The 27,607-nt window shown below is 36.2% G+C and overlaps 1 protein-coding gene across 8 annotated transcripts in view; it reads left to right on the top strand.

The window, feature by feature from the left end:
• The window catches only part of ncor2 (nuclear receptor corepressor 2), a 112,374-nt gene that overhangs the window by 30,378 nt on the left and 54,389 nt on the right, over positions 1-27,607 (top strand). For all 8 annotated transcript variants that reach the window (XM_051118020.1, XM_051118021.1, XM_051118026.1 and 5 more), the window contains exons 4-8: positions 5,118-5,295; positions 15,385-15,576; positions 17,897-18,010; positions 23,877-23,933; positions 24,753-24,805. In XM_051118020.1, the coding sequence (XP_050973977.1) occupies positions 5,118-5,295; positions 15,385-15,576; positions 17,897-18,010; positions 23,877-23,933; positions 24,753-24,805 (594 nt within the window). The remainder of the gene's footprint in view (positions 1-5,117; positions 5,296-15,384; positions 15,577-17,896; positions 18,011-23,876; positions 23,934-24,752; positions 24,806-27,607) is intronic.

The raw sequence follows: 27,607 nt of genomic DNA, 5'->3' as shown, positions 1-27,607 counted from the left end.
CCACAAGCATCAAAACCTACGCTGATGCGCTCATTACAAATTCATAAGTTGCCGCTTCAAGAAACTTTACTACAGGTATTACAGCAGGATAATTAAACGCTCATTCGCTCTCGCCTGCTTAGTCACAGATTGCAACATGCTGTGTTTCTGGTGAGGTGTCTGAATGAGAAATGCGTGCCTTCACAGAGTGGATCAGGATAATATCTGGATATTCTCAGCGATTAACAACTGAAATTCTGCTCTGCACCTCATACAAAACAATTCCACTAGAGAGGACACAACCCGTCGTCATTTGGATTATGTTTGGTACTGCTTTTGACTTTTTTTTTTTTTTTTTTTTTTTTTTTTTTTTTCCAGTAAATAAATGATTGTGACTGCACATCTATCATGTACAAAAAATAGTTATGGTTAGGTTTAGAGGTCGGAGTGGGATTAGCAACTATAAATAGCTTTTTAATGCTACATTGTTACTAAAATAGTCATTTCCCTGCATGTTTTGGTCATTTATGTTTTATATCTTTTTATATTACTTTTATATAATTGGCAGGTTTAGGTTTGGGGGTGGGTTAGTTAGTCTAAAACTAACTAAGCTAGTCTAAAACTCTAACCCCCTGATTTCACAGACAAGGCTTAAGCCTAGTCCTAGACTAAAATGTAAGTCTGAGCTGTTTCAACTGAAAGAAACTTGCACTGACTCATCTTAAAATATATCAGTGCCTTTGTTTTGGCTCAAGATGCACACCAGTAATGTTTTTTTCTAAGCATGTTTATAAATATGCTGTAATTGATGTATGGCCTAATCCTGGTTTAGGCTAAGCCATGTCTGTGAAACTGGGCCTAAATCGCTTATTGATAAAATGATAAAAATGCATTGATACAAATATCAAAATTATATAAAAGACTAAAAATGTTTTTTTTTAGCTAAAAATATGTAGCTATTTTTTTGTTTTAAACATTAAAATACGTCCAAATTGTACATTTTAGCATGAATAAAAACATAAAAATGTATGTTTTGTAGAGGTCGACCGATGTATCGGTTTTGCCGATTAATCGGCACCGATAGTTGATTGGCGGAACTATCGGTTATCGGCAAAAATCCATGCCGATAGTTTTTTCCAGGTTGGGCCCGTTGCTGGAGCGGCTGAGAATGTCGTCATTATACAGCAAAGTCCCTATATTCTTTGTTATACAGCACAAGAGCGGCCTCTAGTGGCGGAAATCACTGACAGCAGGTGCTGTTTGTTTAGAGGCGTGGCACAGAGCTGGACACTTCAAAGGCGGATTTAAAACTTTGACAGCGAAACGGTGTGTACTGTAGTGCATGTTTTCATGTCATTACTAAGCGATGAATTTGTTGACTAGATGCTGCATTAGTAGAGAAATGACAGCAGTATACTTTTGCCCATTTGGTGATCAAATAAAGCCTTGTAGACCGCCGCTTGAATATAATGCGACGTGTCCAGTGTGTGTGATACCGGATAGCAGCGAGTTCTTCTAGACGTGGTGCTGTACTTTTGCCCATTGTGTGACTAACATATCTTATATTTTGATTAGATAACCACAAATGTTCTAGAATAGAAGCAGTTAAATTGTGAAAGTACACAATATCCATATGTATGCAATTTCAGTACTGTGGCCTTTGTGTAGATATTTAAAGATGGCCATCTTTAGCTTGATTGTTGATGTAATGGTAGCACTTTACAATATTAGTCCATTTGTAACATTTAGGATTGATAAAAGCTGTAGAATAGAAGTATTGTTCCTTGTTAGAGTGTGTTAATTTCAGCATTCACTGATGTATTTTAAAAAATTTTGTTGCTTTTGTTAACATTAATAAACAATGAACTAACTGTAATGATCAATGTATAATTAATATTAATATTTGTATTCATTTACAAAGTATGGTTCAGTAGGCTACTTTTTTTTCTTTCTTTTTTTTTTTTTAGTGGAGCACTATTTATTTTCCGTTCAGTATCCTTTTAAAAACTATCGGTCGATTAATCGGTATCGGCCAGTGTGGTCCAACCTAGTTATCAATATCGGTAAAATCCAATATCGGTTGACCTCTAATGTTTTGTACTTCTAAATGTTACGTACTAATACGTATAAACAATGAGACCAGGCTGAACTACTATGTTCAAGTCCCAGAAACATAGTAAGGACATTGTTAAAATAGTCCATGTGATATCAGTGGTTCAACCTTAATTTTATGAAGCTACGAGTATACTTTTTGTGCGCAAAGAAAACAAAATTAACAACTATATACAACAATTTCTTTTCTTCCATGTCAGTCTCTGCTGTGCATTCGCAAGACACACGAGCCAGCGTTCTGATGTAGAAAAAAAAGCTCTCGGATTTCCTCAAAAATATTTTAATTTGTTGTTCTAAAGATGAACAAAGGTCTTACAGGTTTGGAACGACATGAGGGTGAGAAATTAATGACAGAATTTTTATTTTTGGGTTAATTAAGCCGTTAAATGTTCTGTTTTAGGATCTTGTCTATTGTCATAAAGCACCGCTCACATAGACGTCATTTTCAAACCAAGCAGCATTCTGTTGGTCAAAGCTTTGAATCCACATGACCAACCTATTTCTCAATCTATTAAAATTACTGTATTTAGCCTGTGAAAATTCCCTGAATGTGTCCGCACCTTATTCTGATTAATCGGTCTGGCACAAGTATAAATGTTACTGATTTTATTTTTATCCACTGAGCCAATAACAGAATCTGCTTGGCCGGTTACATCTTATTTGCTGTCATTATTTTGTATTACGTATGTCTACTTGAAATTATTTGTTGGCTAACCCACTGTCTAGATATCAGTATTGACATCATCCAGTAAAAAAAAAAAAAAAACGTTGGTTCAATTTCAGCTATTTGATTTAATAATTGTTCATACAATTAAAAACCATTCTGGTTCTACGATTAAGCAGTTGTATGCGGTTGTATAATAGTCTGATCACTTTTCCTTTCCCTGCCTCAAATGCATCAAGGGTCTTTTGTCTGTAGTATTCTCATATCATGCAACATTTCCTGTTCTGTGTTTCATTGTCTGTGTGGTGAGGTATGGCTGTACGTCAGCATTTGTTTGTATTAATCACAGTCAGTGCTGGAATCTGTGTGCACTGTTTATTTAAGCTGGGTAGACTGTGTAATTAATATGAGGGATACACCCATTCATGTTCTCAACCCACACATTTAGACACACCCACACACTTTTATTCCCTTCATAGCACGTATACTCATGCTTAATGGTTTTAAACCTCAGCAAACATTGTCTGGTTTGTCTGGAGAATCTTTATGGCCTGATTTCACCTCTGGTTACTGTGTTTAAAAGCAAAATATATGCAGGGTATTGTTAATGTATGTTTTCCAAATGTCTAACAGACACAGTCTGCAGTGTGTTTGAAATCTGTGTACAAAATAATGGGGATGTGTAGATGTCTAGGGGTATTGAGTGCATATGTGTGTGTTTAGCATGTGTCTGATCTCTGGGTTTGGCACAGGAAGGAAGAGTCTTTTGAAACACGGTGTGTGCGCACATGTGGTTTTAGTGTGATGTGTACTGTTGCCGTTCAGGGTTACTGAGTTCATGTGTGTGTGTGTATATGCGTTTGCTCTTGATCAGTCTGAGCTACAGGAAGGCCTTTAAACTACCTGATCATACAAAATAAGGGAACTCACACCATTCGGCCTCAGTCAAAGCATGTAGAAGTAGAACAGCACAATAAATTTTTTCTTGCACACTAAAGATTATTTTACTTGGTAATCACTTTTAGGTATTTCACAGACACTTTCTTGCTGCTTTGTAGAATCCGATATAACACAGGAATGACAGGTGTTCGCTTGACTTAAAGTGAGAGCAAAAGATGTTGTGTATGTGTGATTGATGTGAATAATGTACTCGTGTGAGGGTCAAGGACCTCTCTTTTCCTCTATATCTCACATTCTGTCCAGCACCATCAAGGTCAGTTTACTCTTCGCACTCTTGTGTGAAAAGGCTCACTCCGGTACCAAGCACGGCACGGCACTGTTGCCTCCGCAGCACTCAGACATTACCATGGTTACTCTCATCTTTGGTCTGAGTGGCCTGTACTTAGCAGATTATTTGTCAAATAATTGCAGAGATCCTGACCTGTCCTGACTGCGCTTGTGTTACTTGGTGTTTCATTGGACCCATCCTTAAAGGATTAGTTCGCTTCCAAAATAAAAAATTCCTGATAATTGACTCACCCCCATGTCATCCAAGATGTTCATGTCTTTCTTTCTTCAGTCAAGAAGAAATTATGGTTTTTGAGAAAAAAGGTTTTTAAGGATTTTTCTCTATGTAGTGAACTTCAATGGGGATCAATGTAATGTAGGTGGTAGCACTGACTCAGTGTCAAAGCGAATGTGCAAAGAAAGTCGAACAGAAAATGACAAACCGTTTGGCTAGATAAGACCCTTATTCCTCAGCTAGGATCGTGCAAAAAACTTTGAAGCTGCATTTAAACTGCAATTTGGACCTTTAACCCATTAGTCCCCTTTGAAGTCTATTAGATGGAGAAAAATCCTGGAATGGTTTCCTCAAAAATTGCAAAATTTGTTTTCGACTAAAGAAAAAGACATGAACATCTCTGATCACATGGGGGTGAGAAAATGATCAGGATATTTTTATTCTGGAAGTAAACTAATTCTTTAATGGATGTTTATGGCTGGTACTATGTTAGCATATCTGTGGGGATTCTTAGTAATCTAGGTCATCGCATTGTATCTTGTAGATTTTATTAGACATATTTATTTTTCCCTCAGTTGTTGAAATAAAATGCATCATAAGTAAATGCTTGTTGTTGTAACAAATGTAGTTTGGCTCATTCTGGTAATAAATGGCCACTTTTTCCTGATCCTATTAATTCCTAGTGGATAAAATCAAGTCTTGCCCTTCTTATGAATTTGAAGTGTTTTGTTTTACTGGAATCTTATTCACCCATACAAGGTCTGCTGGTAAATGTCAATGTGTGTAAAAAGACAAAACTGCTTCATTAACCTTTTAATCCTGACATTCTTTCTGGTTAGACTAATGTCTGTCTCTTACCCATAAGTCACTTCTCTTCCTGCTCTTTTTTTCCCCCTACAGAGGTCAAGAGCCCCACATCCGATATGAACACATTTACCTACAGGACCCCAGCAGCCAATCAGAAGTGGAGTACTCGGAGATGAAGCGTCCACGCTTGGAAATCGGGGCGGATTCTCTTATTCGTCATTCAACTCATCGTCAACCCCTCACTGTGGGTGGAGCAGAGGAAATGGCTAAGGTTTGCAATTTTCTTCCCTTTTTTTTTTTTTTTTTTTTTTCTCTCCACATAGGCGTCAGCATAGATGTTAATACCCAGATGTCATATTAGTAACTATTACTAGTTATTTCAATATGTCCGCCTTTTGATGGTATAAAGATGCAAGTGAATTGTCTTTTGTCTCAAATCTACACTACCATTCAAATGTTTTCCACAAAACAATTAAAAGGTTTGTTCACCTAAAAAAGAAAATTCTGTCATTTAGTAATCAAACTTGTGGTGTTCCAAACCCTTCCAAAGACCTTCGTTCATCTTTGAAACACAAATTAATTTTTTTGATGAAATCCAAGTGCTTTCTGACTCTCCATAGACAGCAACACAACTACTGCGTTCAAGGCCCAGAAAGTTAGTAAGGACATTGTTAAAATAGTCCATGTGACATTGGTGGTTCAACCTTACATTTTTGAAGCTACGAGAATACTCTGTGTGCAAAGAACACAAAAATAACTCGTTCACAAGAATACCACAGCGCATGATAAAATCCCACACCTAATAAAATGTTTTTTCTCCCACACCTAATAATGGACTACTTGCACAACTACTTCCGCGTTCTACTTGTTAGGGCTCGGGAGGTTCCGGTTAGTGTTCAGCGCACCTACATACAGACAGTTTCTCATGAGGACGCAGATTATTACTACATTTTAGGGCAGGCATTTCTTTAAAAAAAAAACAATTAATCATATTCTCTGCGTTAAAATGAATCATATTCAACCTGCTGAAAGGTTACTATAAATATATTTCCCTTCGGTATGTGCATTCTGAATAATAAATAAATACATTTCCCCACTAATCTGCCGCATTCTCATGGACAGCATTTTTCTTTTACTGATCATAATTCATACCTGATGAATTTGTCTAATTTGTTTAAGTCAACTACATGATTACAGCGCATTGAAAATGTACATAACCGGAAATAACTGAGCCCTACGATTTCAAAACGGAAGTACGTCACGAGGCTCAGTGCAAGTAGTCCATTATCTTTAAAGGAACACTCCACTTTTTTTTTTTTTTTTTAAATAGGCTCATTTTCCAACTCCCCTAGAGTTAAAGAGTTGAGTTTTACCGTTTTCGAATCGTTAAAACTCAGCCGATCCTATTTAAAACTTGACTCTTCTGTAGTTACATTGTGTACAAATACGGACAAAAAATGAAAAGTTAATTTGCCTAATCCTAACCCCACCCCTAATCCTAACCCCTCTCCCACACCTAACCCTAAAGCTACCAATACTAGGGGGGTAGTAATCTGGTGGGGGTCAGAATTTGGCATAACACCGGTCACTTTCAGGCACTGCGTAATATCATTGCGCCTACTGCACTCACGGTACGATAGTTCCTAGCCATATCAGCCCTTAGTACACGATGAAAGAACAGAAGAGTCAAGTTTTAAATAGGAAAAATTGTGAAACTCTGTGGTCATGTTTTGAGTGAGATGCTAATGGTCTAATCGGATTCAGTGATCTATGTTAAGTTATGCTAAACATGCTACCACCAGACCCGGAGATTGGCTGAATGGATTCGAAAGCGGTAAAACTCAACTGCTTAATTCTAGGGGAGTTGGACAATGAGCCTATTTTCAAAAAAAGTGGAGTGTTCTTTTAAAGTTAACATTCATTTTTGCAAACACAGAGCTTTAACTGAATCCTCAGCCTTGTGTGTTGTGATTGTTGTGGGATTAAGATTGAAAGGATGCTGCATGCTGTACGTGGATTAATCCGACTGTAGAGAAGAGCGATAATAAGTCAGTTCAGCAGATTATCACTTAGTCCATATTTATTGGCCTCGTAAATCAGCCTGTCAGTTTCCGCTGGCCTGCGTTTTTATCATCCCGGCCAGCACTGCCATTTACCACCACACAGGCCTGCTGGGAACCAGCGTGTGTGTGTGTGTATAGATACCGTTTGGGTTGCGAGTGTCTAAAAGATTGGATCTTAAAGAGTTATGTCAGTAATACCAGAGCCTCTGACTTTGCAGCTGTGGTTTTATTTGTTCGGTTGTGCGGGAATGAATGTGTATGTGGTGTAACGGTAAACGGCACAGGCAGATGTTTGGAATAACTCTGCAACTTCTTAGGAACTCTCTTTTCTAGGTCAGGGGCTCTGTGAAGGGTGTGTATGTGTGTAGGTGGAATATATGCAGTCTCTCTATAACAACATACTGCTGCCTCACACCATGTGAGATCCATTTCTGGTGCTTTACAACTGTAGGTGTCACCAGACTGTATCAGGTTTTGCCAAGTGTGCATCACATAGCCAATACTGAAAGTGTTTATTGACTGCTTGAGAGACTCGCACTATTCTCTTCCTCACAGGAACAATGAGATCCAGTTGATGAGTCAAACTGTGCGGGAAGGGTCACAATGTTGCTGGCAAAAGTTTCAAAGCATTTGCGGTTTAATCTTGGCTATGGGAACAGTCTCATCTTGTGGATAGAACAACCTGACAGGAAAGGATTTGAAAATGTCTCTGTGTTATATTGTGAAACTACAAAGTTCAACCAGGGAGGTGGAAATCAGTAAAATCTCCCAAGAGAAATAGATTTTTAGTAGTGTAACCTAACATTAAGTACAAGGGTCTTAAATGATAAAATGCTTTTGTAGAAGTTAAACAGATAAATATCAACAAAATTAACCAAAAATATTGAAGACAAATTTGTTTATGCAAAAGTACATGTAGGGCCCTATGATTTCTGCAAAGCAGATGGAATCGCAGAATCCAGTCATAAAAATTGATAGTCACTTTGTGAGCATTTTACAGTTTCTTTTGAGGAAAAACTACCATCATATCATATACGAACAGAAACGTAAAGGTCTTCAGACCAACCTGTCAAAATAAAAGTTCGGTTTAACTTAAACTACCACAGAAAAGTATTACTTAATACTACTACTACTACTACTACTACTACTGAAATGATTATTAGAATATTATTATTATTTTTTTTTAAATATTTGCCAGAAAAATTATATACCAACATTTACTTAGAGGTGCTCTTGATTTATTAAAATTTAACAAAACTATTAAAGTGAAATCCAGAAAATGAATGAAAAATACAGCTTTTAATAAATTGCTGTTCAGTTGTGTGCGTTTCATGATTTCAGTTAATTAGACATGCTTTTTGATTAATCCAATTTAATTCAACCACATTAAGGAAAAAAAAAAAGGATCCAGAAAAATAAAATGGATTTTTTTTTTTTTTTTTTTCCCAGCTGTTCAACTTTTCAACTTTTTTTGTTCAACTTCTAAAACCTATTTATAAAACCCATGTTGTATGTTGTAATTAGAAAATAAAAAAATGAGGTCACTATTTATTTAAAAAAAAATATATATAGAATTGCAAGATATAAAAGTCAGAAATGCGGAATATAAACTCGCAATTCTGAGAAAAAAAGTCAGAAGAGTTTATATCTCACAATTCTGACTTTAGAGCACACAAGTCAGGGTTGTGAAATATGAACAATTGCAAGTTTACATCTTACAATTCTGAGGAAAAAAGTCAGAATTGTGAGTTTATATCACGCAAGTCTGACTTAATTTCTCACAATTGCGAGTTGTTATCTTACAATTCTGAGAGAAAGTGAAAATTGCGAGTTTATAACTCGCAATTTGGAGAAGAAAGTTCTAATGTAAAAGTTAGAGGTTAAAAATTTGCAATTACGAGGAAAAGTCAGAATTGTGAGAAACTCGTGAGATAAACTTCATTTCTCAGAATTGCGAGTTTTTATATTACAATTCTGGGAAAAAAGACAGAATTGCTAGTTTATATCTTGCAATTCTGAAAGAAAAGTTAGAATGTTAAAGTTAGATATAAATTCGCAATTCCGACTTTAAATTAATATCATACAATTCTAACTTAGAATTACATGTTTTTATTTTACATTTCTGAGAAAAAAAAATCAGAATTTTTTTGTTGTTGTTTTTTTCAGTGGTGGAAACGGGCTGCTATTGGGCGTTGACTATTGCAGCCTGTAGTTCAGGACTGTCTCTTTCACTAGACATTTCACAAGGTTTTGCTATGTAAACAGAGTTTTTAGATTTATTTATCAGACATTTAAATATGCAGCGTAAGTACACTGGGCTTATTGTTCAAGTCTTGAAAGAATTAAAGAATCTGTTTTTTTTAAGGAAAATGTTTGTGGGTTTGTTAAATTTTGTTAAGGACAACTGAGTTACACCCCTTAATGTGCATCTCTGAGTGTGTGTGCGTGTATGCAACAGGATTAAGGTCGCTGTGATCACACCTCCTGCTTGTGGCATGATGTAAAGGGCAGAATGATTACACCCTTAGAGCAAGCCTGTGTGTGTTGTGTGCTAAGGTCAGTGTGATCGCGCTCCCGATCCAGAGATGTTGTGCTGAGTTGTTATGACTTCCCCCTAAAGCTTTTGTGTATTTTTAGCAGCCTTGACAATATGGGGCTCAGAGGCAGAACTGTGTGTGTGTGTGTGTGTAAGTGGAAGCCATTGTGCAACAGTAATTAATTAGTAATGGAGCTGACCTAGATGTGACGGTTGAGCGGTTGAGGATATTTACATGAGGATTTGAGTGTGTTTGGGTGAGAGATAGACAGCGGGACATTTCAAAGGACACTCAAGTCAAAGTGGACATAGGAAATCTCTCGCTCTCTTTATGTAAGAGCTGTCACACTCGATGACGCTCGTGAAGCTGAGCGAGTGGAACCGAAAGCTCAGGGGGGAGACGAGTCTCTCTCATACACACACACACACACACACACACACACACACTAGTGTGTGCCATTTGCAGCATACCTGCAGCACTCTGACAGGTGTGAACCAGCGCGTCTGTGTCTAATGGCTTGTTACAGCTCAGGGTGTCAGATGACTCGTGTTACCCTGACAGCCTGTGATTCACAAACGTGTTATTGAGTCAGAGCTCAGAACTGGATTTTACATGTTCTTCATACTCTTTAAAGTTCGTCAGACTAATGCACATCTGTCCTGGGATGAACAATGGAGTTTGAAGAAATGACGAGTGGCACGTGATCCTAGAGTGTGTTGGGTGGTTGTATGGGAGTTGCTCACTGGGCTAGGCAAAGGCCCCACCTTTAGGTCTTTAGATAGGCCTCAAATCCAGTGGAAAATGAGATTTTTCCACCTGGCAAAAATCTGATCGCTAAAACCCTGTATACACTGCCAGTGGTTTTGTTGCTGCATGTTGGCAGTTGCTTGGGCGCTAGTAGTCATGCCTAGTTCTGGGTGCCCTAGTAATGCTTTTTCAATCTTCAAGTTGTGCGATTTGAGGGGTCATTCATGTCCGTAATGTGAAACGGTGCGTGAAATGGGTCTGGAGCAGATATGAAATGCGAATACACACACGTACGTGCTTGTATGTCCACAATGGAGGGATGTTTTGCCACAGCTGTTGTCATGGCAGCTGAGAGCTTTCATGTAGAAAGAAGTGCTGAAAATGTCACCAGAACACACTGTACAGTCATCCCATAATCACAGCCAAAATATCACTGCATTTAAGTAGTTGAGTAGGTCTGTTTTTTTTTTTTTTTTTTTTTTTTGTTTTTTTTGTTTTTTTCCCCCCTTGAGGTCTGAGGATTGTTAATGTCATAGGGTTATTTTATATCTTGAATGTTTGTTTTGAAAATGGGATTGTACTGTTGACTTGAGTTACTATAAACTATGAAGTCAGTTCTATTTTTATTTATTTTAGAGCTGTCAAATTATTAAGTGTGATTAAATGCATGCAAAATAAGTTTGTGTTTACTTAATAGGTTTGTACTGTATATTTATTACAGATGATTACACACACATACATGTATGTATTTTGAAAGTATTTGTATGCATATATACACTACCAGTCAAAAGTTTTTTTTTTTTTTTTAAATAGAAATTAATACTCTTATTTAGCAAGGATGCTTTAAATTGATCAATAGTGATGATTAAAGTATATAATAAAACTAATATGATCATCTACTAAACCTATAATAATAATAAATATATTTTGAGCAGCAAGTCAGAATATTAGAATGATTTCTGAAGGATCATGTGACTGGAGTAATGATGCTAAAAATTCAGCTTTGAAATCACAGGAATAAATTATATTTTGAAATATATTCAAATAAAAAAGTTTTTTTTAAATAGTAAAAATATTTAAAAATCTTACTGTTTTTGCTGTACTTTGGATCAAATAAATGCAGGCTTGCTGAGCAGAAGAGACTTTAAAAAACATTCAAAATCTTACTGTTCAAAAACGTTTGACTGGTAGTATATATTTATATAATATAATACATATACACAGTACAAACACGTATATTATGTAAACAAACTTGTATTTTGCTTTTTTTTTTTTTTTTTTTTTTTTTTTTTTCGCGATTAATCGTTACGACAGCCTTAATTTATTCACTTTTTTCAGAACAATTAAAATTTTCTGGATTCAATCTTAATGCTTTGTTTAATGGTTTATTTAATTATTTATAGCAAAAATCGATGTCTAAACAATTGAGTCCACAAAAATCCACAACAATAATAGTGCACTGTGAAATGTTTAATTTGAACATTTTAATTATTATTTTTTTAATGTAATCAAATGATATTTAAACATTTTATTTTTTTTTGGCAAACTAAGTGCTGCACAGTGTGGATGAAAATTGTGTCAATAAACTGTTAGGTGTATTGTTATATTATCATTCTAATATGCTGATTTACTGCTAAAGAAACATTTCTCATTGCTATCAATGTTGCTTGCTTTTTTATAGAAATTGTAATGTATTTTTTTTAAGGATTCTATGAATATAAAGTTAAAGAACGCATTTGGCAAGTTTAATGCATTTTGCTTAAATTGTATTTTTCTTAAAATCTTACTGATCTCAACCCTTGACTCCCTTTCCGCCTTAATGTCTTGGTCGATTGAAAAATGAGTCAGTGTCACAAAAGATTGTAAATTAACTTATGAATGTATGTTTGAACAGCATTTCAGAGAAATAAATAGAGATAAGCACTCAAACACACCTTCAGTTCACATACAAACACCACACCTTTGTCTTTGCCCCACTTTTACCCTGTGAAAGGAGTTTCAGTCAGTCTGTGTGTGTGTGTTGGCACTTGTATGTGTTTGTGTGAAGGTTACTGCAGTGCATATTCACGTCTTAGCGCTCAGGTTTGTGTTTATGTAAAGCTGCTTGGGGGTTTTAATTCTCATACACACATTTCTGATTCTTGGTTGGTTCTTGTTACCGAGACTTGGCAGGATTATAGTGCTTGTCCTTGAAAGTAATTGTGTGGGGTTAACAAGGCACTTTTCATTCTACATGGTGTGTGTGTGAGGGAGAGAGAGAGTGAGTGAGTGTGAGTGAGTACAGCTTTGAGTCCTAAAGTGACTCCTCTATCAAATCCTTTTCAAGTGTTAAATCCTGCCTGAAGTTTGGAATGCCTCTAGGAATGTGGTTTGAACATTTGCAGAGCTCTCAGGGTGTCCTTGGACATTTGGCTTTGTCTTAGTCTTTCCATGGACAATCTGGAATTGGAGCGACACATGTTAAGGGGTTTCGTAAAGATGGGATTAATTATGAAAGATTGCGTTGTCTATTGTGCCGTAAGTTATGAATCCATTTAATTTAAAACACATGGGGTGTTAATAATCTTTCATGTGAGCCTGATGGTCAGCAAAGTTTTGTGTTAAAAATGGTTGTTGTTGTGGTTATGTATTAGTGTTTTTGGTCTTGTTCTTTTTTGTTGGCTGATTGTGTCCACTCAGTCCATGCGTTTGCCCTAAGGGCTGCTCTGCCTGAGTGATGTTTAAGGGGTGGTGAGAGAAAGAATAGCAGCCCTCCCTGATCATTCCTCTTATGTAACATTCTCTTCATGTGAGAGAATGAGCCCAAAGGCTTTTACCACACTTTAAACTAGCTGAACGTTCAATAGCCTTAACCACTGATCTGCTGTGTACATTTCTTCAGTTTATTATAAGAGGTGAAATTCACCACTAAACAGTCTCTAAGCAGTACTGTGTTGTAACCGTGTTTTTCATAGTTCTTAACGAGAGAAGAAAGAGTGCATTGTATCTATTTCCAAGAACCCAAAATGTCAAAACCTTGAACTGCTGAATAGCATTAATTAGAAGTGCTTGCCAAGGCATGCATCACTATTGCTATTGCTCATGTTTGAGGTTAGGGGTTTGTTCAAATCCCCAAACCTAAGCATGAAACATTGACGCAGAACTCCTAACACTGTTTGTTTGTGCTGTGGACACAAAGGAGTTCTCCAATGGTGCGGCTTGTTTCAGTGACTTGGCATTTTTACCTGGCTGTGATTAATACAAGTCATTTATTAACAAATCGTGATAATGGAAACATTTTCACTTAATTATTATTATTAAGCAAGGACGCATTAAATTGATCAAAAGTGACCATAAAACATTTATAATGTTAAAGCAGATTTATATTTTAAATAAATGTTGTTCTTTTGAAGTTAAAAAAAAAAAAAAAAAACATTATCACTTGTCAAACTAGGTGCTTAATTTTTCCACTTTAACAGTGTTAAAAATATTTCACACATTTAACGCAGGGGCATGGCTAGCGTTGGCCATCCTCACTCACACCTGCTGCTTCTGTTTCTTTTTTCTTAACAAGAATTGCATTTATTTAGCCACAGAATGTCTTTACGACCACATCAAATGGAAGACTTTTCGCCAGACGCTAGTCAAACGAGCGCGGAAACGGTACAGGTGACGAGGAAGTTTCAATAGAACAACAGTAAACTGTGGTCAGATGAGATGTTGTCAGGCCATATGTCAATTTACCTGTCCTGTCAGCCATTATACTGTGCTTGTAGCACGTGCAAATGCGGTGGTGCACGCAGTCTGTATCATTTCATATTAAAGTGCGAATTAAACTATGAGCATGCGTATCAGATCTGCGACACGTTCAGCAGCAGCGGCTCCTAAAGTCAATTAGAAGTTGTTATTTTTAAATTTTAATATTTACTTACCTCCTTGTCATCCAAGATGTTTATGTCTTTCTTCAGTCATAAAGAAATTGTTTTTTGAGGAAAACATTTCAGGATTTCTCTCCTGTCAGTAAACTTCTGTGATGCCCGGGAGTTTGAACTTCCCAAATGCAGTTTAAATGCAGCTTCAAAGGGCTCTAAACAATCTCAGGCGAGGAAGAAGGATCTTATCTAGTGAAACGATTATTTTCTAAAAAAACAAAACGAAAGACAAGACAGTTTATATATTTTTAACCTCAAAAGGTCGTCTTGTCTAGCTCTGGATGAACTGTGTATGCCGGTTCATGACAGTTAGGGTATGTCAAAAAACTCCCATCTCATTTTCTCCTCCAACTTCAAAATTGTCCCACATCGCTGCCGAAGTACTGACCTAGTGTTTACAAAGTGAATGTGCAAAGATCAAATGCCCTTTACAAAAAAACAGCAATATAGGATGATTTTTGAAGTTGGAAAAGAAAATGAGATGGGAGTTTTTTTGACTTACCCTAACTGTCATGAACTGGAATACACAGAGTACATGCAGAGCTAGACAAGATGAGCATTTGAGGTTAAAAAGTGTGTAAATTGTCCTTTTTTATTTTTTTATTTTTTTTTTTTTTAGAAAATAACCGATCGTTTTGCTAGATAAGACTCCTCTTCCTTGGCTGAGATTGTTTAGGGCCCTTTTAAACTGCATTTTGGAAGTTCAAACTCACGGGCACCATAGAAGTCCACTATACGGAGAGAAATCCTGAAATGTTTTCCTCAAAAAAACATAATTTATTTACGACTGAAGAAAGAAAGACATGAACATCTGACAATGGGGTGAGTAAATGATCTGTAAATTTTGTTCTGGAAGTGAACTACTTCTTTAACAATCACTCAAAACACTTTAGCAACTGTCTAAAAGTCTATTTGATAATTAATATTACAATTTAACCCTAGTCATCCTAGATGGAATTGTAGTTATTCTAACCAGAACTAAATGCTTTTCTGTTTTCTTAATGTTCATGAGAGGAAAAATAATTTGAAACCACAACTTTTACAAACAAAATAAAGCATCTTGCAGGTCTGAGTGAGTACAATGGTGTGTGTGTTTGTACAGGAGCACAGCAGCAGCAGCAGTTCCATTGGAAAGATTGAGCCCATCTCTCCCGTGAGTCCAGTGCCCATGGAGCCCGACCTGGACCTCGTTCCCTCTCGCCTCTCCAAAGAGGAGCTAATCCAGAACATGGACCGTGTAGATCGGGAGATCACCATGGTGGAGCAGCAGATCTGTAAACTGCGTAAAAAACAGGTAACCTACACCCCAGCTGTCTTAAAGCTGTAAATTCATAGATGTATTTGAACAGCACATCAAATGATTGTCCCTGCTAAGCACATTTGCCACATTTTATTTCATGAAAAGTTGGCCTTCTAAAATAAGCACCAGCATGGTCTGCAAAGCTTTTTATTTACATGAAGACAAGGATTTCTTTCTAAGTACAGCTTTCAGAGCTGCAATAAGTAGATGCTTGTCATCCACAGTGCAGTTAGTGTTATGTAATCTGGACACTCTAGTGTAGTAGCAATAGTAGATGAGTGTGTGCGGAGTGGAGTTGTGATGATTGTGTGGTTATTGCCTCAGCAGGCCACACGGCTACAAACACACTTCCTCTCTTTCCTCTCGCTCTCCTTCCCTCTCTCGGTTTCCTCTCCCCCTCTCGTTTTTTTCCTCTTGGCAGCGGCATTACTCAGTGGTCTACTTCAAGCGTTAATGCAGCAGTATAATTTTAGGTCACTTATTTCAGTGGAATAATTGCATCAAGCATATTCGCCTATTTTATGTCTTCTAATTTGCACAAGAGTAACTGTATGTATTACGAGGAGATTGCATTAGAATGTATTCTCAGATATTTCTAGTCATGCTTATCAGAAAATGTATAAGCAGCCCCCGTCTTCTTGTAAAACAGACCCCCTCATTCACTCAAGGTTTTGGACCGTGTCCAAACCGCTGCTCAATAAATCGAAGCCACCTGCGCTCCATGGGTTCGTCCATTGAGGGGGTGATGGAGCATCGGAGAGGGAGTGAAACGGCTCCGAATCTGAGTGGTCGTATGAGTACAGTCACGCTACCAAGAAAAATGAAACTCTCCTCATCTGCCCCTCAACCCCATACTGTTTTCTTCTGAAAGATTTGGCATCTTTTTTCAGTGAGGTAACAGACCCCGTCCATCGCTCTCCTCTCCCCTTAGGTTTCCTCGGAGCATTAAAACATCTGGGGCAATTAAATGGTACGGTAAACTTTAACGTAAAGCGAGGGAGTGATGGAGAGAAGAGGACAGAAGTGAGAATATCAGATTACCGCGTGTTTGACTGTCTGCGAGGGCGGCGGGACGGCTCGTTTATTTTCTTTAACTCAGCACACACACAGCGTCTTGATCCTGCGCTAGAGCTGATCCATATGAGTTTGGGCTTATGTTTGCAAGACGGAGGCCCCTGTCAGGATTTCATTGGAGCCAGGGCCTCTGCGTTTCTGTGTGCATCTGTGTGTAAGCTGTGAAATTATTGTTGATCATCAATCTTTGGCTATTAAGTTGTCTCGCTGACTCTTTTAGCTAAAGCATTAGTGCTCTTCAGCCAATCAGAGAGCTTGTCTGATATTAGCAGTGCTTCTGATGTGGGGATAGCGTTGATATTAGCTCACGTAATATTGCATTCTTATTGTGTCTGGCTGCTTATTCTAGCAGGGTTGCATTAGTCCTCTTTCATCAGTATAAATAGGAGTTTTAATGTAGTTCCTATTTTATTTTTTTTTAAAGGGGTCATTGGATGCAAAACTCACTTTTACATGTTGTTTGAACATAAATGTGTGTTGGCAGTGTGTGTGCACAACCAGCCAACAATGATAAAAATCCACCCAGTGGTATCTTTTAAATCTTTATAGGTAATATCCCCTTTTTCAAATCAAGCCATTTTCAGCATCTTGTCTGTGTGGCAGAGTGAGCTGTAACAGTCCAACCACCATTGTTTTGACTCCGGTGCAGGGAAGACTAGTCACGGAAGTCTCCTATTGAGCTATTGAGGGGTTTTGTTGTTGTTGTAATAATGAACATAGTAATCGTCATTTACTCCTGACATCTGAGCCGCTGAAGATGCAGAGGATTAACGTTACTTTCGTTTTTGAACATAAATGCGTCTGTGTTCACATAAATCATTCGTGATGCAGCTTCATCTGCACCAGAAGTGAGTATAAGGGTTTTTATGCATCTTTGCAAATTTCCTTTCCTAATAATGTGCTAGTTAGCAAGTTTCACTGCTAAATCCGGCTAAAGAGAATGGCTTGTCAGCCCACAAAAGAGAGGGGCGGGGTGAGCAGAGCTCATTAGCATTTAAAGGCAAATGCAGCAAAACGGCTCGCTCTGAAAAGGGCTGATTTTGACAAGGTAAAAAATGTGTTTTTTACACTGCCAGAGAAATTTTAACCAAAGTATGTACAGACTTCTCATTAAGACCCTAACGAATCATACCAACTTGTGGAAAATGGGCATCCGATGACCCCTTTAACATTTGTCACTGTTGATTTATAGCAGTCAGGGTTGTTAGGAAGGTCTCATGCTCTGTATTTCTTTTTTTAGCAACAGCTGGAGGAAGAAGCTGCGAAACCCCAGGAGCCAGAGCGCACCATCTCGCCTCCACCCAGTGAAGCCAAACACCGCAGCCTTGTCCAGATCATCTATGATGAAAACAGGGTAAGAACGAAAAACAGTCATTGTACGTACTGCATACATGCATATAAATGTTAAGTAAACATTGATGTTTATAGAAGCTCATCTCTAAACACAAGCAGGTAAGTCAAACAGCTGTGACAGATCTTAATGAGAGAAACGAGCTGTTAAATGTGTAATGAGGTGCTGCAATCGATTGATGGTGAACCGAGACCCTCCCCCCACCTTATGACTCAAATACACAGACCGCTTCTCTATCTCTGTAGACTTCAAACAGAACCCCTGGCTACATCTTAATCCTCATAGTGTGCTCTATAAATACTTTGCTATTAATGGCAGAGTAAATATTTCTTAATTTTTATAAGAGAGTACACCAGGGGCCTCTATGTAAGTAGTATGACCAACTAGCAATTAGCCAAGTGGTATTCAGTCTTATTTTTGGGTTCATCTTAGACTAATATATGTTTTTATGTAACCAATTTTAAAAATGATAACCAGCCTTAAATGTTTACTCCACTTCCAAAATAAAAAATTCCTAATGATTTATTCATCCCCATGTCATCCAAGATTTCATTTTTCTTTCTTTCTTTCTTTCTTTCTTTCTTTCTTTCTTCAGTCACGAAGAAATTAAACATGCAGTTTCAATGCAGCTTCAAAGGGCTCTAAACGATCCCAGCCAAGGATTATGGGTCCTATTTAGCGAAACAATGTTATTAAGTACAATTTATATACTTTTTAACCTCAAATGCTTGCCTTGTCCAGCTCTACAATGTGCATGTGTACTCTATGCACTCCAGTTCAAGACATTTATGGTAGGTGGAAAAACTTCCATCTCATTTTCTCCTCCAACTTCAAAATCATCCTACATTGCTGCAGAAGTACCGACCCAGTGTTTACAAAGTGAATGCGCAAAGGTCAGACGCCCTTTGCAAAAAAATGTCAGATGATAGATGGCTAACTAAAGACTAATGTATAGACTAGTCTAAACCTGTTATGGAATCCGGCCACAGAATACATCCATAAAATTTGCATATCGATGTGACAGGTCGCATATACGCCTTGCATTGTTTTTGTACTAATTTGTTTGTTCACAAGGTGCCAACACTGGCCCGGGCCCAAATGGTCTTTGAAGAGATGCAACAACAACAATCTACAGGAATATAAACAAATTTAAAAACAGTTATTGGTCATAACTTATGGTGAGAAATAGTGCAGACACTGGATGAAGGTGATTATCAAATGGAGTATAGTTTGAAAGGCTGCATGTTCGGCTGTACGCATATGCTGAGCCGCTGCAGACAAGCACTCCAGTAGCGCTTCAACGGACAAAATCACACAATTATATCAAAATGTGCATTTTTTTTTCGAGTGACCTTTTAAACACCGAAGTCTGAAGTAAATTAAAAAGTCTTAAATGACCGTAAAGAGTTGGGGAAGAAAATCAGATGTGTGTGGGATCTGCATCACATGATGAGGTTTTAAAGTGAAACCTGCTCTGTCACTGATGGACATCGAAGAACAAAAGAAAAAGAGATATCACTCGCTAATTAACTTTTGTAGCTTGAATAAAGAATAATCTATATACAGGTTTGGTACAATGTACTTGAAGTACTTGAATTTGACTTTTTGAAATTCAAGGCCTGGAAACCTTTGAAAATAGCAATATTCCTGAAGAGGTACTATGAAATAAGTACTTCATTTTGTCAATAAGCACACATTTAACACAGAATTCACGCAATTCAAAAAACATACCTTTTTGCTTATTTCAGTTAATGCCAGCACAGCCGAGCTAAGCAAGTAGTAGTACTGACAGTGTCGTGTGAACATGGCTGAAGATGCAAAAAGAGGAACAGATGAACCACTCAGATCGATTCCAATTCATGACTTTGGTGATTCATTTCAAGCAATTCACTAGCGAAAACCAGACGTAGTGATGGGTGATACAGAGATTTTCGAAACTTCAAATCAGTTACACCATTGCGTCGCATTGCGTTCATTGTTTTTTAGAAGTGCTTCAATCGGATTGTGTATAGCAGATCGGGACTTCATCATGAATCATGTATCGTGAATCATTTGATTTAGATTGTAACCTTGTGTATTGCAAATCATTTGATCATAGATCAGAATGGGTTTGTGAATCATTTCACAAATTGAATTATTCAAATAAAATGATTTGCAATATGCAAAGTTCAGATCTAAGTCAAATGTTTCTTCAAATGAAATTTTGGTGCAGGTTTGCGAATCTTTTGCTTTAGATCGGAACTTCGGAGTGGGTTCGCAAATCATTTTCATGTCAGGATTTCAAAGTGATTTCACTGATTTTTTTTCTTAAACAGTAAGAAACATCAAACCATTAAAGCAGTACAGTTATAAAACAAAACAGAAAAAAGAAAGTACACACAAATACAGTACCCTTAAGAAAATTAACTGTGGTTTTACTATAGTAAAAGTGTAGTATACTTTGTAATACTTCACATGTGCTTTACCAATTTTTTATTAGTATAAAAATTAGAATATTTTTATTTATCCATTTCAGATTTTTTTCTTTAATAAGAGAGATCTCTGATTAAAGTCCTTGAAAATCCTGGAATTTCATTTTACAGTATCTTTACAAACTCTGTAAATATTTTATGCATATAAAAATAGTTTATGTAAAGATTGTTATGCGTTCACTTAATTTAAAAGTTTATGTATTTTTCAGAGCCTATTAAATGTTAAAATTTAATTTAATAGACAGCAGTAACATCACTGGTATCAGTGATACTGGCCTTTATTAGTAATACTACTTAGTAATAAGATGCCAGACATATTTAAAATATACCATATTCATTTTTTTCTACATTGCTTAGGAGGTTCATTGTAAAGTTATGACTATTCATATGTGATAAATCATGATTAATTACAGAAAAAAGTGTGGTTAGTTAATTTTTTTTTTATCAATTGACAACACTAATTTGAATCTTTTATAGATACTTTTATAGTTACTGTTGGTAATACTAGTTCATTTTAACTACTGACAGCCCCCTTCAAATGTTCTGTTTAATAATCCAGCCCTCAAATGAAGCTACTTGACTTTTCCTGCTATATACTATAGATTGTATGTAAATTGGGATGCAGCCATGAAGAGTGGCTCAATACACTGCATACTGCAGCATTGTGTCTGTGGTGCTAGTGGTCCCTCTAGTGGGGAGAAACTAGAGGATTACAGCAGAGGGTCTCAAACCTGAGCTATAGCGTGTGAATGTCTTATGTGATTATAATATTTATATCTTGTTTTAATGGGAAATTGATCCCTAGTAGTTTATATAGCAGATATGTTTAGTGGAGTTTTAGTTGTGATAATCTGCCAGCGTCTGTTTATGAAGGCACGCAAAAACATGACGAGCTATCGAATAATTGGGCCGCTGTCTATATAGCACATTATTGTTTTTATGATGGTTGTTTTCTAGATAGTTGTTCACTATTTTATATTTGTTGTTGTCACATCTTGTATGCATCTGAAACCACCTCCTGAGGTTTGAATTATCGGGTTACCAGCTATCCTATTTGAATGCATCCTCAAGGACGTTTTTTAGCACTAAAGTTGAACAAACCGTTTGGAAGCTTGATGTATCTCCTTCATAATTTTATCTGGCTTTTACTGTTCTCTGCCTCAAGTGTATCCAGGTCTTCGTTTCCTCTGTCAGGTGGTTCTGGCTTCCGTCCTGCTGTGATCTTTTAATCACACCCACCATCTCTTAATCCATTAAGGCCTCTCATGCTGTGATGCTGCCAAAGAGCACTCACGCCTTCCAGTTCTCTTCCAGGAAGGGCTCGATGCTCTCTGAAATCCACAGGATAGAATACAGAACGTAGTTTTGTTGAAGTGATGGTATCACACTGATTCATTGAGGGAGAGGAGAATGTCGTATTAAAGGTGTCATGTTTTACAGTAGCATTTGTTGTTTTCACTTTATAATGTTAGTCAAGATTCTAGCAGCAAAAAAGTGTTTTGTATTTTTTTTCTCCCTTGCTAATTTGGTTACAGGATCTTCAATATGTCTATATGTAAATATCCTGTCAATCAATGCCAGTCAATAAAACAACTAATCAATAAAACTGATAAAAGCTTGTCCTAACAGCAATAGTGTTTTAAGCTACAAATAGAAAGAGGTTAATTTAGTTAATATTTTAAAATATTATTATTATTATTAATTATTAGTAAATATAATTTAATAATTTCAAAAAAAATTGTGTAACTTGAATGCATTGACAAAATAGTCATCAGGTTAATCACTTATCCGTGCAGCCTTGCTTATGTAAAATTACTGACGTTCTTCCTATGTTAGGGTGGCTCACGTTGCTGTATTCTGAATAGATGTTATATAAATGTGGGCGGTCATATCTGTATGTGCTTGTATTTGACGTCATAATATGATTTTTGAATGACTCAGTTTATTTTTTGTAATGAGGTGTGCTTGGTTTAGTGAAAGAGCTGCCTCTGCATTGTGAAAGGGCAAGAAAAAAATCCTGTTTTCCATGATACGTCACCTTTAAAATGGAAGGCTGTTTGCTATTATAAAAGAGACTGGCAGTTAAAAATGAGCATTTCATTTGATGATCAGATCAGCTCACTGAAAAAGATAATTTCATAGTGAGCTGCTTGTAGTGAGGTCATAATATTTCATACACACATATGGGTAATTGTAGTAAAACTGGCTAGTAGAAATAAAAATAAAAATATTTTTTATTTTATTTTGTTTTGTTTTTGTTTTAATTTTTAATTGTATTTATTTTATTTTTATTTTTATTTAATTTTTCATTTTTAATTTAATTAATTTTTTTGTATTTCATTTTATTTATTTAGTTTAACTTAAATTTTATTTAATTTAATTTTCTTTTTAATTTTCTTTTTATTTTTAATTTTAATTAATTTTTAATTTTTTAGTGTAATTTTTAATTATTTAATTATTTTCTATTGTTTCATTTTATTATTATCTTAAAATAATATATTATTATTTTATTTTTATTTTATTTAAATCAAATTAACTTAATTATTTTTTATTATTTTATTTTTATTTAATTTAAAATGTTGTTTAATTTCATTTTGTTTCATATTATTTAATTATTTTTATTTTATTTATTATTTAATTAATTTTTTATTTTTATTTAATTTTTAATTGTTTAATTGTTTAATTTAATTTTTAATTTAATTTAATTTTAATTTTGTTTAATTTAATTTAATTTAATATTTATTTTTATTTTGTAATGTTTTTATATTTATTTATTTTGTTATATTTGTTTAGATTTTATTTACATTTTTTTTTACATTTAATAAAATTCAATTTTATTTTTTATTTTTAAGAAAGCGGATTAGTGTGTATTCATTTTTATCTGAAGTATTCCGTTTTTGTTTTGTTTTGCTTTGTTTTGTTTTTTTGTGTGAGAGAGAAGGGAAATTTAATTTTAGGGCTTTCATTTTGTATTTTACGTGGAAGACACACAAGCCACACAAAATACCCAGCGGTCTGCTGATATTGTCACCATCTTCCTATAAAGAGTCCTTTTTTTGTTTTGCTTTCAGTTACTTTCTCTCTCTCGCACTCTCTGCATTTGAGCAAGACAGCACAGAATGTAATAGATTCTTCTTTCTTTATTGCATCTAATTGGATTACCTCCCCAGCCTTCTTTCTCTGTCCCTCTTCCCCTCTTTCTCTCTCTCTCCTCTTTCACAAAGAGAGTGGGGAGAGAGGTAGATGGCAGAGGGCAGCGAGTATTCTTCTGTAGAGAGCTCTATTAATAGTACATCCCTTATACGCTGGCTTGTTTATGTGTGTGCGCTAGAGAGAGTGTAAGGTGTGTTGCCGTGGTGATGTGCCGCTGACATGTGCGCTGTGTGTTTTTTGAACAGAAAAAGGCTGAGGAGGCTCATCGGATCCTGGAGGGACTCGGACCCCGAGTAGAGCTGGTGAGTCTGCATTTCTCCTCTTATTAATTTCCTATGAACCTTGTTTCACACTTTTTTCCATTAATCCTCTATTAAAAGGCTTATGATGTCAACTGATGTTAATAGAGTGAATATATTTGTTTTATAGCAGTATCAGTTCAGCTCATGCACTTGCACAGTGTTGTTTTCAATAAGAGATGGGGTCAGGTGTCAAATCAGCCAATCATGTCAGAGTTGACGTTGACAGGGTCTTCAGTTTATCATCATATGTTCATAATGTTGTTGCTTACACAATGTTTAAGTTCTACTTTCTTAAATCATTTTTGTTTTTTAATATGTATATATTTTTGTGTGATTGTCGAATTTGAGGTGTATGAAAACCTACTGCGGTAACATGACCTCCACAGTGTGAAATATGAACTCCTTCAGCCTGCGAGTCTGTGTGTGACTACATGCGCTGCTGCCTATTTGTTTACAGCATGGCTGTTGACCTCGTGCAGAGACTTTTGGCGCAATGCCATTCAGCATTCATTTGATTAGAACCCTAACAGGAAGTGACCAACCTCTTTTATCACGCACTTTCTAGACAAGAGACACACTGCCGCATGCCCAGTTTCCCCACGGAAAAATCCTTCACTAGACAACTCAAAACGAGTGTGTGATGATGATGATAGCAGAAGGTTTTAGATGTGGTGTTGGAGAGGATACTCTTCTCTGTGTTTCTGGGCTTGGCTGAAAAATGGGACAGTAGAAAAAGAAGTCCTCCCAGAGCTGGGATGCATTGATGTGACCGCTGTGTGTGAAACTGAACTCCACTGCTTTCATCTGTCTCCCCTACAGCCTTTGTACAACCAGCCGTCTGATACCAAGCAGTACCATGAGAACATCAAGATGTGAGTATACTTGTCTTTATCTCTCGCTCTTTCCTTTAAAACCATAAACAACTCAGTCCGCTGAGAGACATGGAGATGTGCAGTTTAAGCAGTTGCAATCATGCTAATTTGCGACCTTCATTACTGCAGCGTTTATGATGATTGAGGGATGAAATTTAGAAGTAGCATTGTAGAAACACAAGCATAGAGCCCAGTCAATATTCTAATTAGAGCTGTTAATCAATTAAAGAAATTACTGATTAAAGGAGAAGTCCACTTCCAGATCAACAATTCACAAATAATTTACTCACCCCCATGTCATCCAAGATGTTCATGTCTTTCAGTCTTCAGTCGGGAAGAAATTGTTTTTTGAGGAAAGTATTTCAGGATTTTTCTCCGTATAATGGACTTCACTGGTTTCCCGATTTTGAACTTCCAAAAATGCAGCTTCAAAGGGCTCTGAATGATCCCAGCTGAGAAAGAAGGGTCTTATCTAGCAAAGCGATCGGTCATTTTTTTCTGAAAATAAAAATTAGTTTACTTTTTAAGCACAAAAGCTTGTGTCGCACAGGCTCTGAGATGCGTTCACGTGCTATTGAATCACGTCGGAAGGTCACGTGAATGTAGGCGGAACTACAGACCCAGTGTTTACAAAACGAACGCGCAAAGACGAAGAAAGTGCACGTAAGTCAAACGCTGTTTACAAACAAAAGGGTACAACGATGTCGGACGATTCTGAAGTTGTAGGAGAAAATAAGATGGAGTTTTTCGACATACTCTACCTTTTTGAGTACACAGACGATGAACTTGTGGTGATTCGAAGACGTGATTCGTAGTAGTGATGGGAAGTTCGGATCATTTTACCGACTTGGACCTTTGAATCTTGTTCAGCAAAATTAATGAATCTTTTTTTAAGTCATTTAATTCATTTTAGCAAAATCAGCATCACGTGACAGCCCCATAAGATGAACGAACGTCTCAAAAAAACCCGAAGACTCGAAACAGGTGAACTAATTCTAGTACAGAACCTAATAGGATGTTGCTCATGTGTGACTGAACGAATCACTCCCCAAGACGACTCGTTCTTTCCGAGTCACATTAAAAATTTTGTGCTTCTAAGTCACACAAGTTTTTGTGCTTAAAAAGTATACAAATTTGTATTTATGTGAAAACAATGACTGATCGTTTTGCTAGATAAGACCCTTCTTCCTCGGCTGGGATTGTTTAGAGCCCTTTGAAGCCGCATTTAAACTGCATTTTTAGAAGTTCAAATTCGGGGCACCAATAAAGTCCATTATATGCAGAAAAATCCTGAAATGCTTTTCTTAAAAACCATCATTTCTTTACAGCTGAAGACAGAAAAACATGAACATCTTGGATGACAAAGGGGTGGGAAAATTATTTGTAAATTGTTGTTCTGGAAGTGGACTTCTCCTTTAATCACAATTTATTTATTTATTTTTTCTGAATCATCACGATTAATTGCGATTAATCCCACCTAACATTTTTTTAAAATATACTTTCATGTGCAATGATTTTACATTCAATCTTTAATGTAGAAACTAGGGCTGTAACGATTCTTCAGTTGTATTTGAGTATTCAAATTTAAAAATCCTCAGTTGCATTTTGCTCAAGTAATCTGCAAAATACTGGTGCCACACATTCCACATATTAAACCATTTAAAATCATAATAAAGCATAATGCTGTTAAAAATTCACAAACGCTATGATTCAATTAAATAAGTATATGCAATGCAGATTTAATAAATGCACTTTAATTATTTACATGCATGTGCGTTACGTACGTGCCTCTCAGAGCGACTTTACAGTAAATGCTGCTTCACAAGCTGTTATTATTTACATGTGTGGAGCATCTCAAACTACATCTCTGCATACTGTTGTCAGTTTGGTTTTATTATAACGTTCATCTGGGAATGCAGCATGCATTATTTCATTAGATTTGCAAGGTAAATCAGTTATAAACCTGCCCAGTTCAAACCCTCACTCTGAATTTACACGTTTTGATGTCCAGATATTCAAGACGTTACAGTGGCTGTAGCTTTTCTATCATTAAGAAATGGCCAAATATTGAAGATTAAGTGGACATTTAAATTAAATGCTGTTTAGTCAATATTAAATGAATAGATTGCACAGTAAAGTGTAAAAACAACTGTCAGGCCGTTGGCGCCCTCTGCAGTCATTTGTTATAATGCGTAATGTCCATTAGCTCTGTTGTTTATAATACATTGTGTTTTAACAGTCCGAGTAGAAACAACATAAATGCAGTATATTTTTAATATTTGTTTAATGGCGTCTTTTATGACTGAAGGCAAGTATCAATGATGCCAATACTACTGATGTCTCTAGGAAATAGTTCTTTTTTCCTAATATTTAACCATTGACTATAACCATTCAACATTACAGTATAATTGAGAGCTAACAGTTTTAACATTTATTAGACTTTAAAAAGAACAACTTCTAATTTAAGTGAACTTAAAACAATCTTCACATAAACTTGTCATATTTAGCTACCTGTGCCCTTCAGCAAGTAGGAAATATACAGAAGTTGAATAACGTTTTCAAACACTAAATACTAAATTAAATGTAGATGAATCCTTAAAGCTACAAAAGTTTTTGATTCTTTTGTTCTTGATTAATAGACATCACAGCAGCTGGATTATTAGCTTATTTGGATGATATTACTTTAAGAGCTACCGCTGATGAACGTGATGCAGATCTGACACATACGCATAATTCATTACGCTTTTAATACGAAATGATAGAGGCTACAGCGTGCACTGCCGAATTTGTGTGTGCAATTGA

Source organism: Labeo rohita, chromosome 8 (genome assembly GCF_022985175.1).
Source record: "Labeo rohita strain BAU-BD-2019 chromosome 8, IGBB_LRoh.1.0, whole genome shotgun sequence".
NCBI lineage: Eukaryota > Metazoa > Chordata > Actinopteri > Cypriniformes > Cyprinidae > Labeo > Labeo rohita.
Note: the sequence above shows the minus strand (reverse complement) of the source record. Positions and strands in the feature narration are given on the sequence as shown.